This window comes from Malaclemys terrapin, chromosome 7 (assembly GCF_027887155.1).
Source record: "Malaclemys terrapin pileata isolate rMalTer1 chromosome 7, rMalTer1.hap1, whole genome shotgun sequence".
Lineage (NCBI taxonomy): Eukaryota > Metazoa > Chordata > Testudines > Emydidae > Malaclemys > Malaclemys terrapin.
This window is the reverse complement of record NC_071511.1, coordinates 55113061-55128039: the sequence shown is the minus strand read 5'-3', so window position 1 is coordinate 55128039 and position 14979 is coordinate 55113061. Positions and strand designations below refer to the sequence as shown.

Here is a 14979-nt window from a genome sequence, read left to right as displayed (position 1 = left end):
TGGATATTGTTACTGAGGCAGGGCCCAGTGTTGGTGGAATCACACCCTGGTTGCTTTTAAGTCTCTCCTAGTAGGGGTTTCCAAGCCCCAAACTCCAGAGCTAAGACCCTTCATGATGCTCTGCTGCCACCTGTGCCTGCACAGACCTTAGCATTTGGAGGCACCGCTCCTTAGCCACGGCTTGCCAATGCCAGAAGTCTCCCCACTCACAGCCCACAGGGCGAATGTCTCTGGACAGTGAGGCTGGCTTCACCTCTTGGGCCCTGCTTTTAGCCTCAACAGGTTTGGAACCAGAACTTGAGCCAGGCAGGGTTCCCTTGATAGGGTGAGTGACTGAGACTAGCCAGTGGAGGTCTGCTCTGTGAGGGAAATCTCACTGCTCTCCCCTACTGTGCGCTTGAGAGAAAACTGAGTTGTGACTGTAGCCCTGTGGCCCCACTCCCCCCAGCTGACTCCAGAAGGGCAAAGCCAGGGGAGCACCAAGACGCAGTGAAAGTATGTGAACTATGAGTCTTGAGTCAATGATGCTGAACTGACCCATTCTGTAAGAGTGGGGGGAGGGGTTCCTAGCTCAGCGCATGCCAGTGCAAAAGGGGCACCCATTCTTTTGCTGTTAGCACACTGGCATTTTTGCTCATTATTTCCAGCCCTCTAGGTGCAAGGGGAGAGGGCTGGCTCTTGTGTACGGAGTGAGAAGCTGCTGACCTTTTCCTTGTTGGATCTCCGTCTGGAGCTGCCTCGCTGTAGCTAACCTGGAGCCATGATGTTTGTTATGAAATGGCTCCAGGCAAAGCTTGGTGAGGGGACTTTCATTGAATTTATTGAAAGCTTCCTAGCATCACAACCCCTCTGACATTCCAGAGCCTGTTTTGGAAGCCTGGGGTGGGAGTGGATGATATTCCTGAATGGGGTGACCGGGAGCCTCAGGGACCAAATGACACATGCTACAGCTTTGTGACCTTTGCAGATGGGCTGCTTGAGGGTGGGAAGGGGAAGAGGGAAACTACGGCCCCAGAGGTGATACAGAGGGCCCAAGAGGACTCATTGGTATCATGGTTAGGCAAGCTCTGTGCCCACTGCTGCCCTCCCCCGTTGTGGGCTAACTTGGCCACAGCTGTTCTTCCCTGTTGCAACAATGCCCTGGAGTAAAGTGGCCCCAGGTGAGATCTGTGAGGCTGCACAGTTCAGGTCCTGGGGAGAACTAGCAGCATTCCTCAGCAGTACATTAGTGCCTCTCCTATCCCACCCCACTAGATCCAGTGGGGGTCGCCTTAGCAGGACTGCGTATTGTGTCTTTGCCGCAGGAATGCTGGGGCTCGAAGGACAGGGGAAGGTGCTGTGCAGTTTATTGACCTGTGAGTGGAAGCTTACTGAGAGCATCTTTGTCCTCTCTCCTGGTGCTGCTCGAAGCACAGAGGCTGCTGTTAAAGGGATGTAGGGCAGATGAGAAGCAGGGAAAGGTCTTTTCCCCCAGTGGAAATGGTCAGGAGCACGAAAAAGGAATGAGAAATCACTTGGAGATTATTTTTTCTTTCAGATTTCAGAGTCCAAGTCTCTAGTTGTGCCTATGAACTCTCTTCTCACAGCTGCCCTTGGGTTCACCCTTGACTCTTTCAGAGCTCCCCCCTCACCTTGCACACTGGGCAGAGAACACACTGTCCCATCATATGGGCTTTGCTGGTCAGCAGGCTGGCAGAGGTGGTGGAAAATGATTAGCCTGTGTTTTCGGCCAAGGCCCCGACAGGTGTTGGCTTTTCCAGTAGCGAAGGCCATGGGAGACCCTGTGCAAAAGGATTCTTTCTGGCCTGGCTGACCAGTTCTGAAGGGCAGGCAGCTGGGATTCCTGCTCATGTGCATAGTGACTCTGTCCTGGCTGGGCACAGGCAAGAGGTTATGGGAGAGCGTGAAACATTGCTCTCACGGCTGCAGGTTTTGTACTGTCCTTATCGCACTTTTCAGGGGGCAGTGAAGGTGCGCTCACAATATCACGATAGCACTCAGTGCTGACATTGTCCAGCCCAGTTCACAGGCAGCCCCACAAGGGGCTAGGGAGGGGGGAGCAAGATGCTTTCCTGCCCTTGCACACCTGGGCGGGGCCTGCTCACCCTAGTGGTTGCTGCATTCTGGGGATCACTGGGACTGCTTGTTCCCGCTTCTCCCAGGAAGCAGGGCTCTGAAAAGAGAGGGACATGTCTCTGGCCAGCCCTCCCAGCAGGGCTTCCCAGGGGTGACCACAAGCTGCTCCACCCTGGTGCAAATTGCAAAGTGCAGGTTGAAATGTCCTGATGAGTAACAGGAACAATTTTCTGCGGACACATATCCACAAAACAACCCCCCAGGAAATTCAGTCAGACCCTTGGCCATCTCTGTTAAGAGAAAGCACTGGGTCTGAGCAGGTAACAGGGACTGAGCCATCTCTGACCTCTGCCACAGGCTGGCTGTCCGGAAGGTGAGGGTCCCTGGCAGTAGGTGGGGAAGCCCGTCCCACGGTGTGTGCATGGAAAAAGAGAGGGCTGCAATTTTCATTATGTTCATGTCATTTTTTCCTAACGTTCTGGTCGGTTTGAGGTGGGAGTGACTCTCATTGTATGGACACCAGAAACACTCAGTCCAGTTGTTGCCAAAGCTTTGTATGTCCAGTTCTCTATGGAGCCCTGAACTTGCCTCCTTTTTTCCCTTGCAGAGTTGCACCGCAGTGAGAGCACACAGGAGAAGAATGTGAAAGAAGCCAAAACCAAATGCAGGACGATTGCGTCCCTGCTGACGGATGCGCCAAACCCTCACTCCAAGGGCGTGCTGATGTTCAAGAAGCGCAGGCAGAGAGCTAAGAAGTATACCCTGGTCAGTTTTGGGAGCGTTGACGAGGACCGCTGTTACGAGGAGGAGGATGGTGTCTTCCCAACCAGTGAGTCAGAATTTGATGAGGAAGGCTTCTCAGATGCCCGAAGCTTAACCAACCACTCGGATTGGGACAACACTTACCTGGACATTGAAAAGCCCAAGCCAGAGTCTGAGCAGCAGCTGGGGCAGACGCAGCAGGGTCTGAGTGAAACCTCCGGCAGAGGAGCACGGTTATTTGAGCAGCAGAGGGAGAGGTCTTGTCAGTATATGGTGGAGAAAGCCCCAGCTCAGAAGCCTGAGAGCCATCAGCCATCACCAGGTGTCGTGCCAAAGCAGAGCATGATGAATGGAGAAGTGCCTACTCCACAGAAGGCCAACACGGCCCCACTGAGTATCCATGTGGAAGCAGTACAGTTATCCAGCAAGCTGCCATCATCTACCTCTGCTCAGGTCCAGTCTCCACTGGGCAGCATTGGAGGAGGTGCCCAGCCATCTCCAGGCACAGAGGGCCTCTTCAACAGATCTGCACGGCCTTTCACTCCTGGATTTTCAGGGCAGCGTCCTGTGACTTCCTCCGTCATCTTCAGGCCTTTGGCTCCCAAGAAAAGTGGTGGCAGTCTAGGGGGGCAGAGCACCGCTGCTCCACCTTTCTCACCAGGAACTCCTGTGCCACCTCCCACTGCACCAGTGATGGCACACAATGGTCCAGCAAGCTCCTCAACATCTCTGTATATACCAGCACCAGGCAGTCCAACACCACCAGGGGTACCACAGCCAGGCACAGGCGGAAGTGCTCCTGAGACTAAGACACACACAAACCCACCCATGACCTCCACAGCTTCCATAATTCTAACCACTCCCTCTAAGCCAGCAGGGGCTACAGCAACACCTCAACCACGAGGGACATCTTCTTCCTCCTTGTATATCAGCCCAGCGCCGCAGCAACCCAGCATGGTGAGCAGCTCTCTGCTACCAAGCCAGCCATATCCTGTTGTCTCCCCAGCTACTCCACGACCTGCTTCTGAGCCCTTAACATCCAGGGAGCAGCGGATCGCAGTGCCAGCCCCCCGAACTGGCATCTTGCAGGAGGCTCGCCGGCGAGGCAGCAAGAAGCCCATGTTCAATACCATAGAAGAGAAGAAGAAGAATTCACCCAACCCTGAGCTTCTGTCTCTGGTGCAGAACCTGGATGAGAAACCCAAAGGCGACCACCCAGGGGCGGGCTTTGAGTCTGGTCCTGAGGAGGACTTTCTCAGCCTAGGAGCCGAGGCCTGCAACTTCATGCAGTCCTCAGGCCGCAAGTTCAAGGCCCCTCCCCCAGTGGCTCCTAAGCCTCAGCAGCAAGGTGCCTCTGCCGGACTAGTAAACGGTGCCCATGACATGCCACAGCTGAAGGGCAAAGGGGCAGAACTTTTTGCCAAGCGACAGAGCCGCATGGACAAGTTTGTGGTGGAGGCAGCACCGAGGCCAGGCTCCAAGCCCAGGGCCCCCTCACCCACCCCTTCTCTACCATCATCATGGAAGTATTCATCCAACATCCGTGCCCCACCCCCAATAGCTTACAACCCCTTGCATTCCCCCTTCTATCCCCTAGCAGCAAGCAAGTCTCAGGCTAGCAAAGCAGAGAGCAAAGTGAAAAAGGCACCCAGCCAGAAATCGGGGATCAAGGCCATTGATTTCATGCGCCACCAACCCTACCAACTAAAGTCGGCCATGTTCTGTTTTGGGGAGCCCCCCAGCACTGACACACAGAACCCTCCACCCCAGCCAGCCCAGCAGTCCAGCTTGTCTTTCACCCCAGCCAAGCAGGCGCCTGTGAAAACAGCCAGGACCTACGAGATCCGGCGGTTCTCCACACCTGCTCCCATGCCCACTTTGAGCAGCCTGGCACCCACAGTCCTAACTCCCCGTTCTGCCACCACACTGGATGAGCCAGTGTGGAAGACGGACTTGACCTCCTCCACCCCTGCCCCTTTCCAGGCCGGTCCCAGCCAGGCCCCAAACCTGTACCAAAGCTCCCCAGAGCTCAGTCAGGTAGGCCAAGGGACTCCGCCACGCCCAGCCTCCTCCTCCGGGTTCCAGGTAGCTAGACCCAGGTTCTCAGCAGCCAAAACTGGGATGCAGGCGCATGTGTGGAGGCCAGGCTCTGGGCACCAGTGAACCAGTAGCTGTCCCCTCTATCCCTCCCCCCATGGGCACGACTGGGTGCCTGACCAAGATAGTTTCCTTGGGTTTTCTTTAAAGTGAGCTCAATAAATTGGGGTGTGTGAAGCAAAAGGCAGAAAGGGGGGGGGGGACTCCCTTCAAAGCCCCCGTCCCCCTTTGTTTTCAGCCTGGCAGCATCACTATGAGCTTTCCCAGCTGTGGCTAGAGCCAGAGGACTCAGGAGGAAAACAGAGACAGGGCGATAGTCTCCAGCCTGCTTCTGCCCACAGCTGCATGGCAATGAAACCCTGTCTCTGGGGCCAGGGGAATGGGAGGGACAGACTGTCATGCTAAGGGATAGGAAGCACTTTTCATCTCCAGTGGGCTTTAGAAACAAGTCTCTGTTAACCCTTTCAGTGCCCCAGTAAGGCAGGTGCCATCCCATCGCTGCGGACAACAAGGCACTGTGCGCAGAAGGGTCCCACCCAGGCTCACATGGGAAGTGAGTGGCGGAGACATGACTGGAACCCAGGGTTGACCCCACCCCAGTGAAGTGAGAAATGAGACAGTGTTCCCCAGGCCTTTCTCTGTAGGGGAGCAGCAGGTGCTTTAGGGGACACTGGGACAGGAAGGGGATGTGGGCATCTACTCAGATTCACAGCACCTCTGCTCGCCCTGCTCAGGACAGCCATGGAGTGCTCATGGTCTTCCAGCAGCCAGGATTGTGTTTGAGAAGCCAGCGGGGTCCCACCCTGGGAATTCCAGCTTCCTGGAGCCCTTCACCCAAGGAGGTGATCCCAGCTGGCTCCAAGCAGCAGAGGGCAGCTTGGAGGGCTGAAAGGTCGATGTGGGCCTGTGGTAAGTCTGGAGGAATGTGAGAGGGAAGGAGGGGTCTCCTGGGAAGCCAGAAGAGCAAAATGAGGCCCAGCTACTGACTGTTTAGTTCAGATGCTGTATGCGGGAGAGATGGTTCTGTGGGAGAGTGCAGGGCTAGCTTGTAATGGAGTTGGGGCTAACTTTAGATTCACATACCAGATTTTTGGGTCAGTCTCTGCTCTGGCAGGAGTTTTAGCTGCTGGAGTGGAGGCGATGAGCAATGTGAAGTTTCCCTGAGGACTCTTTGCTCAGCTAGGGAGGTCGGCCCCTCACGTGGGCTGACCCAGCCCAGCTAAAAGCAATGGGGAGAAGAAGAGTAGTGCATGAGAAGTCTCATTAACTCAGAGCTTCCCTGGAGGGTTTGATAGTTACAGAATAGCCTAAAATCCCCTGGAAAGCATCAGTCACTCACCTGCACAGCTCTCCCCCGCTGGCACTGGGTGGTTAGTCATTCCTTTCATAGCTTGGTTTCAGGCAGGATGGCCTCAGACACCAGAGCTGTGCATGGACTCTTCCCTACACCAAGGACATGTGACAAGGGAGCACTCCCCTCCCCCAGGCAGCCATGCAGGGTATCAGCAAGAGCCATGGGTGGGTGGTGCTGAGCTCTGGGTTGCACATTTCCTGCAGTCTGCCTTCCTGCTCTTCAACCTTGCCCCCTCCCTCTTGTTGCAGCTGATTCCCTAGCCTGATCCTGCAGACAGGAGAAAGCATGCACGCTGCTGATGCCAAAAGAGTGGGTCACCACCATTGAATTCACAGCCCCCCCCTCCAGTGACCTCCAAGGACTGAGACTCTGAGACTAGGGCCATGACTGCCAGGGCCGGCTCCAGGGATTTGGCCGCCCCAAGCAGCCAAAAAAAAAAAAAAAAAAGCCGCGATCGCGATCTGCGGCGGCAATTCGGCAGAAGGTCCTTTGCTCCCAGCGGGAGTGAGGGACCATCCGCCGAATTGCCGCCGAATATCTGGACGTGCTGCCCCTCTCTGGAGCGGCCACCCCAAGCACCTGCTTGCCAGGCTGGTGCCTGGAGCCGGCCCTGATGACTGCACTACAGTGGCCTGGCTACAGTGCTGTTGCCATGCCACTGTAACCTCATTGAGTAGATGCGGACTACCACAGCGGAAGGGGGTTTTCCATTGCTGTAGGAACCTCCCAAGCAACGGTAGCTAGGTTGACAGAAGCATTCTTCCATCTTTACCAGAGGTTAGGCTGCCATAGCTATGGTGCTCAGGAGTCTGGATTTTTCACACCGCTGAGTGCCTCAGCTATGTTAACATATGTGTTAAGTGTAGACCAGGCAGCTATGAACCCCTAGCCCAGGCTGTGAGCTGTCTCCAAGTCAGCAGACATGCTCCTTCCTTTGAATTCGGATTCGAGATTAAAGGAGACTGATCTAAAGCTTTGGGTCAGCAAAACTGGGTTCGGTTCAGGCAGAGAATTGAGCTCAGAGGAGAGCACAGAACAGCCCTGTCTCCACTGTCTGACCAAACTGGGTCTGAAAACAGTTTGGCTGGAACAGCACTTAAACCAAACCCAAACTCGCTTTCTACACGTGGTCTCAAGCCCAGTGTGGCCAGGCCCTATGATGTAGGTCCCTTTGCAGTGAGAGACTAGAGCTCCTGCATGCCCCGTTGGTACGTGGTTCCAGAGCTTTCTGGTACCTCATCCCAGTGGTCTTCTGGGACAGAGAGAGTGGGGGAACCTAACACAATGAGAGGCAGCTCTGTCATTGGGATAGATGGAACATAATCAAAGTAAAATAAACATATTCTCATGCCAGCTCCATTCACATTTGCCCCAATCCAGCTGAGCCACTGTGTCCCAGCCCCAGAGCTTGTAGTGCACATTCCACTAGGGGCTCTGAGGCAGAAGCAACAGGACTGGAGGCAGTGACAGCCTCTCCAGACTTCACTCACCAGCCCAGCAGCCACCAGCAGGGCTGAGGGGAACTTCCCAAAGGGCCCTTCGTTAATGAGCCATTGTGCAGCTCAGGTGATTTGCACCAGTGTCAGAGCCCCCAATATTAGCCTTGGCTGGGTGCAAGCAGCCATGCTGCGAGGCCCTACCTGAGTTAGTGTCCTCACTGGTCCTGCACTCTCCCATGTGTGTTGTTAGGACTTCAAGGGCCATAGCTCATGGCTTTCTGTGCGGCAGTAACCTGAACTGCTGTGTGATTCTTTCCTAGAGCATTTGAGGAGAACTTGTCTCTCCTTCTGGGCACACAGGAGGAATTGGGGGAAGGTGCTGGAGGACTATCAGCACTCAAATGATTTGGTCCACACTGCAAAGTGGGTGGGTTAACAGCCCAAGTGAAAGCCTGACCTGGGCTTTAGTTTATAGACCCATGATGAGTTAATTAGCCCCGGTGGGAAGCATCATTAAACTCAGATAACAGCTAGAGTTTTGTGTGGGACAGGCATGAGGTTGGGGCTGTGAAAAGCTTGAGTTAACTCCCTAGAGAAGACAGACATTAGAAAAGCAAGTGGTTGCTCTAATACCACTGGCTGTCAGAGAATTACCCAGAGGAGACTGGGCGTGTTCTCAGGGAGGGACTGTGTCGGGAGCTCTAGTTCAGCACACGAAGGTCTCAGGAAGAGTATCTGAAACTGGGATTAATGGTGATTTAATCTGACCTAGCTGGAATCCTAATATGGAGCAATGTACTAATGTGAGAGTAAGAGGTGAGAACAGGGAGGGTGGGGGTTGTGCATTGGATTAGGACTTTCACCCCTAGAAACCTGGAGTCAAATCCGTATTCAGAACCAAATTAGAGGAGTCTCAGATGGGTCTCAGCCTAGCGTTTTGCTGACATCAGTTCACGTCACATCCTGACCCCACCGTTGTCCACCTGTGTTCAGGCAAGGACCAGGATTGGAGCAGCAGGGGAAGCTGCAGGCCAAGACCGAGGGCTGCAATAGACATGAGGTGTGAGTCAGGATTGAGATGCATCCATCAGCTGAGCTGTACCTGGGGCCGGGAAGAAGTCTACACGGTGCCTGCCTGTACCATTGCTGGCTTCTGCCTCTATTGCCAGCATCTATGCAGGAGAGACCCAGGGGTGTCACAGGACAGAATACAAGAGGTGCATTTTTAGCATGAGGTGGGATTCGGTGCAACTAAAGTGAGTCTCCTCCGAGGACTGCAGCTGGGAACTTACTGCTGTTATTTCACTACCTCACACCAGAGCAGGGAAAAAACTCCCCCAGGAAGTGGGGAGGAGTGGTTCATGGCTCCATCCCATAACTACTCTGGAGTAGCCAGTTACCCCTCTCATGACCACTTGCCGAAAGCAGGGCAGCTTGCTGTCACATGGGGGGCCCTCTAAAGGGCCAGGCACCAGCCTCCCTGTGACAAACTTTGCTAAGGAGAATGAGCCAACCCAGATCTGCCTGGGGATGGTTAATGGGATGAGTAGTTGGGTGGTAGTTAATTACTAACCGGACACTGGGGTCTGCAAGGGTTAGGAGTGCTCCATTCACAAATTAATGACCAGCTAATCATCCCATTAACCAGCCCTAGGCGAATCTGGGTTGGCTCATTCTCCGCAGTGGAGTTTGTCACAGGAGACTGGTGTCTGACCCCTCAGAGGGCCAGCCCCTGTGTCTTCTGCCTGGAGCCTACCTTCATTGTAAAATTCACCAGCTGTTAAAGACGCCTATTTAGGCAGAAAGTCTGTGTAAAGTTCTAGCTCGCCGCCATGCTGCAGAGACAGGCCCAACCCTCACTGAGCATTTGGACACTTAGTGAGGGGTCCATTTTTTTGATCCCCATGGTTTTCCCTTCTCTCTCTGGCATGTTTGAAGGTTACAAAATTACAGGGATTGCAAGACAGGAAAGCTATTTAGGTCTCCCTGTATTCGGATAGGAGAGCCCACTGTGGCGTCCACCAGCAGAGGTAGTACTAGCCCATTGGGGGCCCTAAGCAGGAATATTTGTGTGCCCCAACACATAATAAAAAGGGAATGGGGGCCCCCTTGAGCTGCTCCGGGCCCTAAATAATTGCTTAGTCTGCTTATGCCTAGCATTGATGGCTCTGAGCAGAAGCTTTGAGCTAATGGGCTGACTGAGGTGGAGATGTCGCATATGAGTCTGGTATGAAGAAGCAGCTGCCTTTGGTCGCAGCAGCTGCTCCCAACTCCCCTCCCCTGAGTCTTGATGATAGGAGAGCAGGAACAAGATTAGGGAACAGCTGTGTGTGCCAGTGGGAAAGTGAGGATAGGCTGAGGACAGGCTTCCAAAGGAGGGCACAGGGGCTTCTGCCTACAGATAACTAGGGGCCTACCAAATTCATGGTCCATTTTGGTCAATTTCATGGTCATAGGATTTTAAAAATTGTAAATTTAATGATTTCAGCTATTAAAATCTGAAATGTCATGGTGTTGTAATTTCAGGGGTCCTGACCCAAAAGGGAGTGTGTGTGTGGGGGGGGGTTGTTGCAGTACTGCTACCCTTACTTCTGCATTGCTGCTGGCAGCGTCACTGCCTTCAGAGCTGGGCAGCTGGAAAGTGGCAGCTGCTGTCCAGAAGCCCAGCTCTGAAGGCAGAGCTGCCAGTAGCAGCAGTGCAGAAGTAAGGATGGCATGGTATGGTATTTCCACCCTTACTTCTGCGCTGCTGCCTGCAGAGCTTGGCCCTCAGTCAGCAGCTGCCATTCTCCGGCCGCCCAGCTCTGAAGGCAGCACAGAAGTAAGCAATACCGCAATCCCCCTAAAATAACCTTATGACACCCCTCCTCCCCCCGTGCAACTCCCTTTTGGGCAGGATCCCCAATTTGAGAAACACTGGTTTCCCCAGTGAAATCTGTATAGTATAGGGTAAAAGCACACAAAAGACCAGATTTCATGGGGGGAGAGCAGATTTCATGGTCTATGACACGTTTTTCACAGCCGTGAATTTGGTAGGGCCCTAAAGATAACCCATCACCTGCAGCAGAGCAGGTCTGTATTCCAGTGGGATTCAGTGCCCCCTCTCTCTCCATAGCAGGAGTATTTGGGACTAGCTAGCTGGAGGACATTGCCATCCCCTCCCCAAACCTCTCTTCAGGGAGCTATGGGTTTTGTAGCTGCTCTTGATGGATAACAACTGAGATGTTGTTAGCTGTGCTCCGAAGGTAAGCAGTGTCATCTCCCTTTCACTTCCACACGCCCCTGGCCTAGGCACCACTGCACTAGGGACACCTGTAGGAACACTCCCTTTTGTTTTCTCATTTGTTTATCACACACTAGTCAGGTACAACCAAGGATTGTTCCCTAGCTAGATTTTGCTCCCCTCCTTCTGCAGGGTCTAGCAGTTCCCCTGTGCTCCTGGGAAGAAATTTGTCAGTGCTCAGAGCGGGGGACGGACCTGAGGTGATGACCGTGGAAGGAGAACCAAGTTTTGGTTTCTATATGTATGGAAATAGTTTTCTTTTGTGTTTTTGATTTACAGTCACTTTACACTTGTTTGTGCAGAGGAATAAACTTCTTATATGCACTTTACCATTGCATTTGTCACTTGATTTGTTCAGATACTAGAGCTGCTAAATCACGCCCACCTTCCCTGCATATTCCATTTGAGCTCACTGTACAGAAAAACCACACAATGAAGATGAAATTATATTTTTTATTCCCTTTGATTTATAAAAGTCAAAGAAGTGCCCATTTAACACTCCAAGCAGCACATTTAAAACCGATGAAAGGAAATGTTATGGTTACAGAACCCGCAATTAGCCTGGGGAAACCATTGCCACAAGATATTGTTGAGGCTAAGAGATTAGCAGGAGTCTAGAAAAGGTTTGGAGATGTACATGGTTGATGAGAACATCCACAGTTATAATAGGATTTAATACCTACATACATTTTAAAATAACAAAAATAACCTTGGTACTTCAGGTTTTAAAACCAACCACTGCCTGATTGGGGTTGGGAAGAAACTTCCCCACAGGGCAGTGTCACAGTGTGGGCTGTACTTTCGGAGGAGTTGGAATCAGTCCCACTTGTATCTAGTTATCTGCCAGCTAGGTGATGGGGTTAGGTCAGGCAGCCAGACTTCATGTGATGGGAGCCTGGAACTGGGGCTTCCTGGGAACCTGGTCCCCCAGAGAGTGGAGAGAGACACCAGAGACTAAGACAAGGATGGGGAGCCCTGGAGTGGGTCTGGCAGTGAGATCTGGGAAGTGGGGAGAGCATGTGCTGAGGCCTAATGTTCTGATATGAGGATAAAGAGGAGAGAGAAATCTTCAGGGAGGCATCTGCAGGAGCTCCAGGGTCAGGGAGGAGCAGGGAAGAAGTTATCACTAGCAGCCCGAGGGAAAGGCCTGGATGGAGCTACCTGCAGCGGGCAAAACCCTTAAGTGAGACTGCTGAGCCAGAGAAGGTGAGGTGATGCTAACTTTGGGCTAATGAACCACATCTCAGAAGGAGAGAGCTCTTCAATAGTGTAGCCAATTATTTTAGTTTGGTATCCATTTATCGTGTGATGTTATGATTAATCAATGTTATATTACATATATTCACTGTATGTTAATTAGAGTTGCTTTGTAGGATTATAAAAGTATAAGATTAGTCAGTGTTTAGAGCAACTATGTAGTAGACATGAATAAGACAAGCTGAAATGCAAAAGCCTGTAGGCCAAGGCCTGCAAGACTCTAGCTTAGCTATTTTAGGCCTTGGAGACAAGAAGTGATGGCTCAAGACAATGACTGAGAAATAACCCAAAAGATGATGGGAAAGAGGTACTAATCGGTAACATTGTGAAAGTATAGCAGGGAAGATTAAAATTAAATCATAAAATGCTATAACAACAAATATTGTCTCTAACACGTGCCCTAACCGCAGACAAAGGTGGTACGTCAATGTTGACAAGAACCTACCCAGCCTATAGAACTTGGGGTCCCTTGTGTTTCCAGGGGACATAAACCAATAAGAAAGTGCGGATTGACACTTTCATTTACATGTGCAGCATGTAGGTATAGAAAGACTCACAGTATAAAAAGGGGTGCCCAGAGCAGGGAAATTGGGCTTCCTATGGGAACCTCCAGCAGGAACCACTCCCATATTGATGGTCAATCCACGAGAAGGCCAACAGACTCTAACACCATCTAGGAGGATGTGAGTATGTCTGTAGGTATAACTAGTTCACTATATGTATTTATAGGAATTGTATATGCTGTGACATTTATAGCTTTGTTGGTAACTTTAATAAAATTACTAAAAAGATAAATGCTCTTGTAATTGTATGTGTTATTTGCCTATAGTTTTATGTGTTCCTATGAACTCTAAATCTAGAACAGAGGTAACTCTGTTGAACTTGAGACTGTAGCCACCAGAGCAGAACCCACTTAGATATGATTAACATTAAATAGAATAAAAGGCTACAATAGTGCCAGTTATGGAGCTTTGGTTTCCTGGGCAAAGAGAGAAAATGAGGCTGAGGCAGGGTCTAATGCTGGATGAGGCAAGATGTTGTTACAGGGAAATTATTCCGGAAGTGCCCATTCAGGGATTTAGTGCATCTTCCTCCGACGGATCTGGTGGTGACTACAGTCAGAGAGCAGACACTGGGCTCGATGGCCTTTGGGTCTGCTCTGGCAATTCCTGTGTCCTCTCTGGATGAGCTCTTGGTCCACGCTGCTCCCCATAGTACAGTTGTGGGATACATTCTTTTCTCCTGTTCCAATATTAAAGGTGACCTGAAAGGGAGTTTTTTAAACGGGGCTTGTGCACTTGTGTGTGTGGGTGTCAAGTCTTTAACAAAGGCTTTCTTCATTCAAAAAACTTACGTAGGCATTGGAGTTAGATGGATATTAGTGAAAACAAACGGTCCAGATAGAAATCCCTTCCCCTCTCAGTTGCTCAGCTTTCTCTCTCTTGGCTCTTTTGATATCACCCTTTTGCTAATTCTCCGCTTAAATAGGATGTGAATTTCTAGTGTTCAAGGCTGATTTTTTTTAAAATATGCCTCTTTCAGCCTCTTCTTAAATCAACCATAAAGAAGCAATCATAAATCAACTCAACTCATTTTTCTTTGCAGATCACCTTTCAGGCAACCTTTCGGGGGTTTCATGAGCATTTCAGCAAGCTACTGAGCATCTCCCTCATCCTCTTGTCCCATAGAGTGGAGATGCACAGACAGAAAAAAGCAGAGGTGAACTCATCTCTGACACATCTCTATGGGGAAGCAAAATGCCAGCAGATCACTCCCCCTGTTATTAATGGTTGCAGCCTCCATGACCCTGGGCAGCCACCTGAGAGCAATGCCTTGGGATGACTGCACATACAGATTAACTCTTGTATGGGTGTTTTAATGAGCCAGGGAACTCAACAGCTGCTATTAGAATGAATGACGAAGGGCATGGAGTGAGATCAGGCACTGTATAATAAAAGTAGGTCTCTAGCACTGCAGGGCTGGAATTTTCATTATCTTTCTTTATCTTCCCACCCCCTCAGGTGTGTAGGGCATCCACCAGTTTCTAGCATTTATTCTGGTCTTGTGATGGTGTGTTCAGGCTTCTGAATGTCATGTTGATGGATTTAGCTCCTTTCTCTACTGTTCTGTGTAATGTTTCTCTAGGTTGCCCTCCTCTCTCCATGGGGTGTCCATATTATTGCTTTCTGTGTCAGTTCCATTGGTGGTATCCTTATGTCCTAACGATGTTCATTGTTGTTGTTGTCTTATTATATTTGATGCTTTAGATTGGTTTGCTCTGCTTAGAATTTCTGAGTTGCAAAACCTCTTTCCAATGGACTCTTAGGCCTGGTCTACACTACGGGTTTAGGTCGACTTTAGCAGCGTTAAATCGAATTAAGCCTGGACACGTCCACACAACGAAGCCCTTTCTTTCGACTTAAAGGGCCCTTTAAACCGGTTTCTTTACACCACCTTCGACGAGGGGATTAGCGATAAAATCGGCCTTTGCGGGTCGGAATTGGGGTAGTGTGGACGAAATTCGACGTTATTGGCCTCCGGGAGCTATCCAACAATGCTTCATTGTGACCGCTCTGGATAGCACTCTCAACTCAGATGCACTGACCAGGTAGACAGGAAAAGCCCCGCGAACGTTTGAATTTCATTTCCTGTTTGCCCAGCGTGGAGAGCACAGGTGACCACGCAGAGCTCATCAGCACAGGTAACCGTGA

General features: G+C 51.2%; 1 protein-coding gene across 3 annotated transcripts in view; it reads left to right on the top strand.

Annotated features, from left to right (window-relative positions):
* Positions 1-11340, top strand: part of SYNPO2L (synaptopodin 2 like) — a 61960-nt gene extending 50620 nt beyond the window's left edge. For all 3 annotated transcript variants that reach the window (XM_054034433.1, XM_054034434.1, XM_054034435.1), the window contains exon 4: positions 2684-11340. In XM_054034433.1, coding sequence (XP_053890408.1) covers positions 2684-5001 — 2318 coding nt within the window. In that variant the 3' untranslated portion in view covers positions 5002-11340. The remainder of the gene's footprint in view (positions 1-2683) is intronic.
* The last annotated feature ends 3639 nt before the right edge of the window (positions 11341-14979 follow it).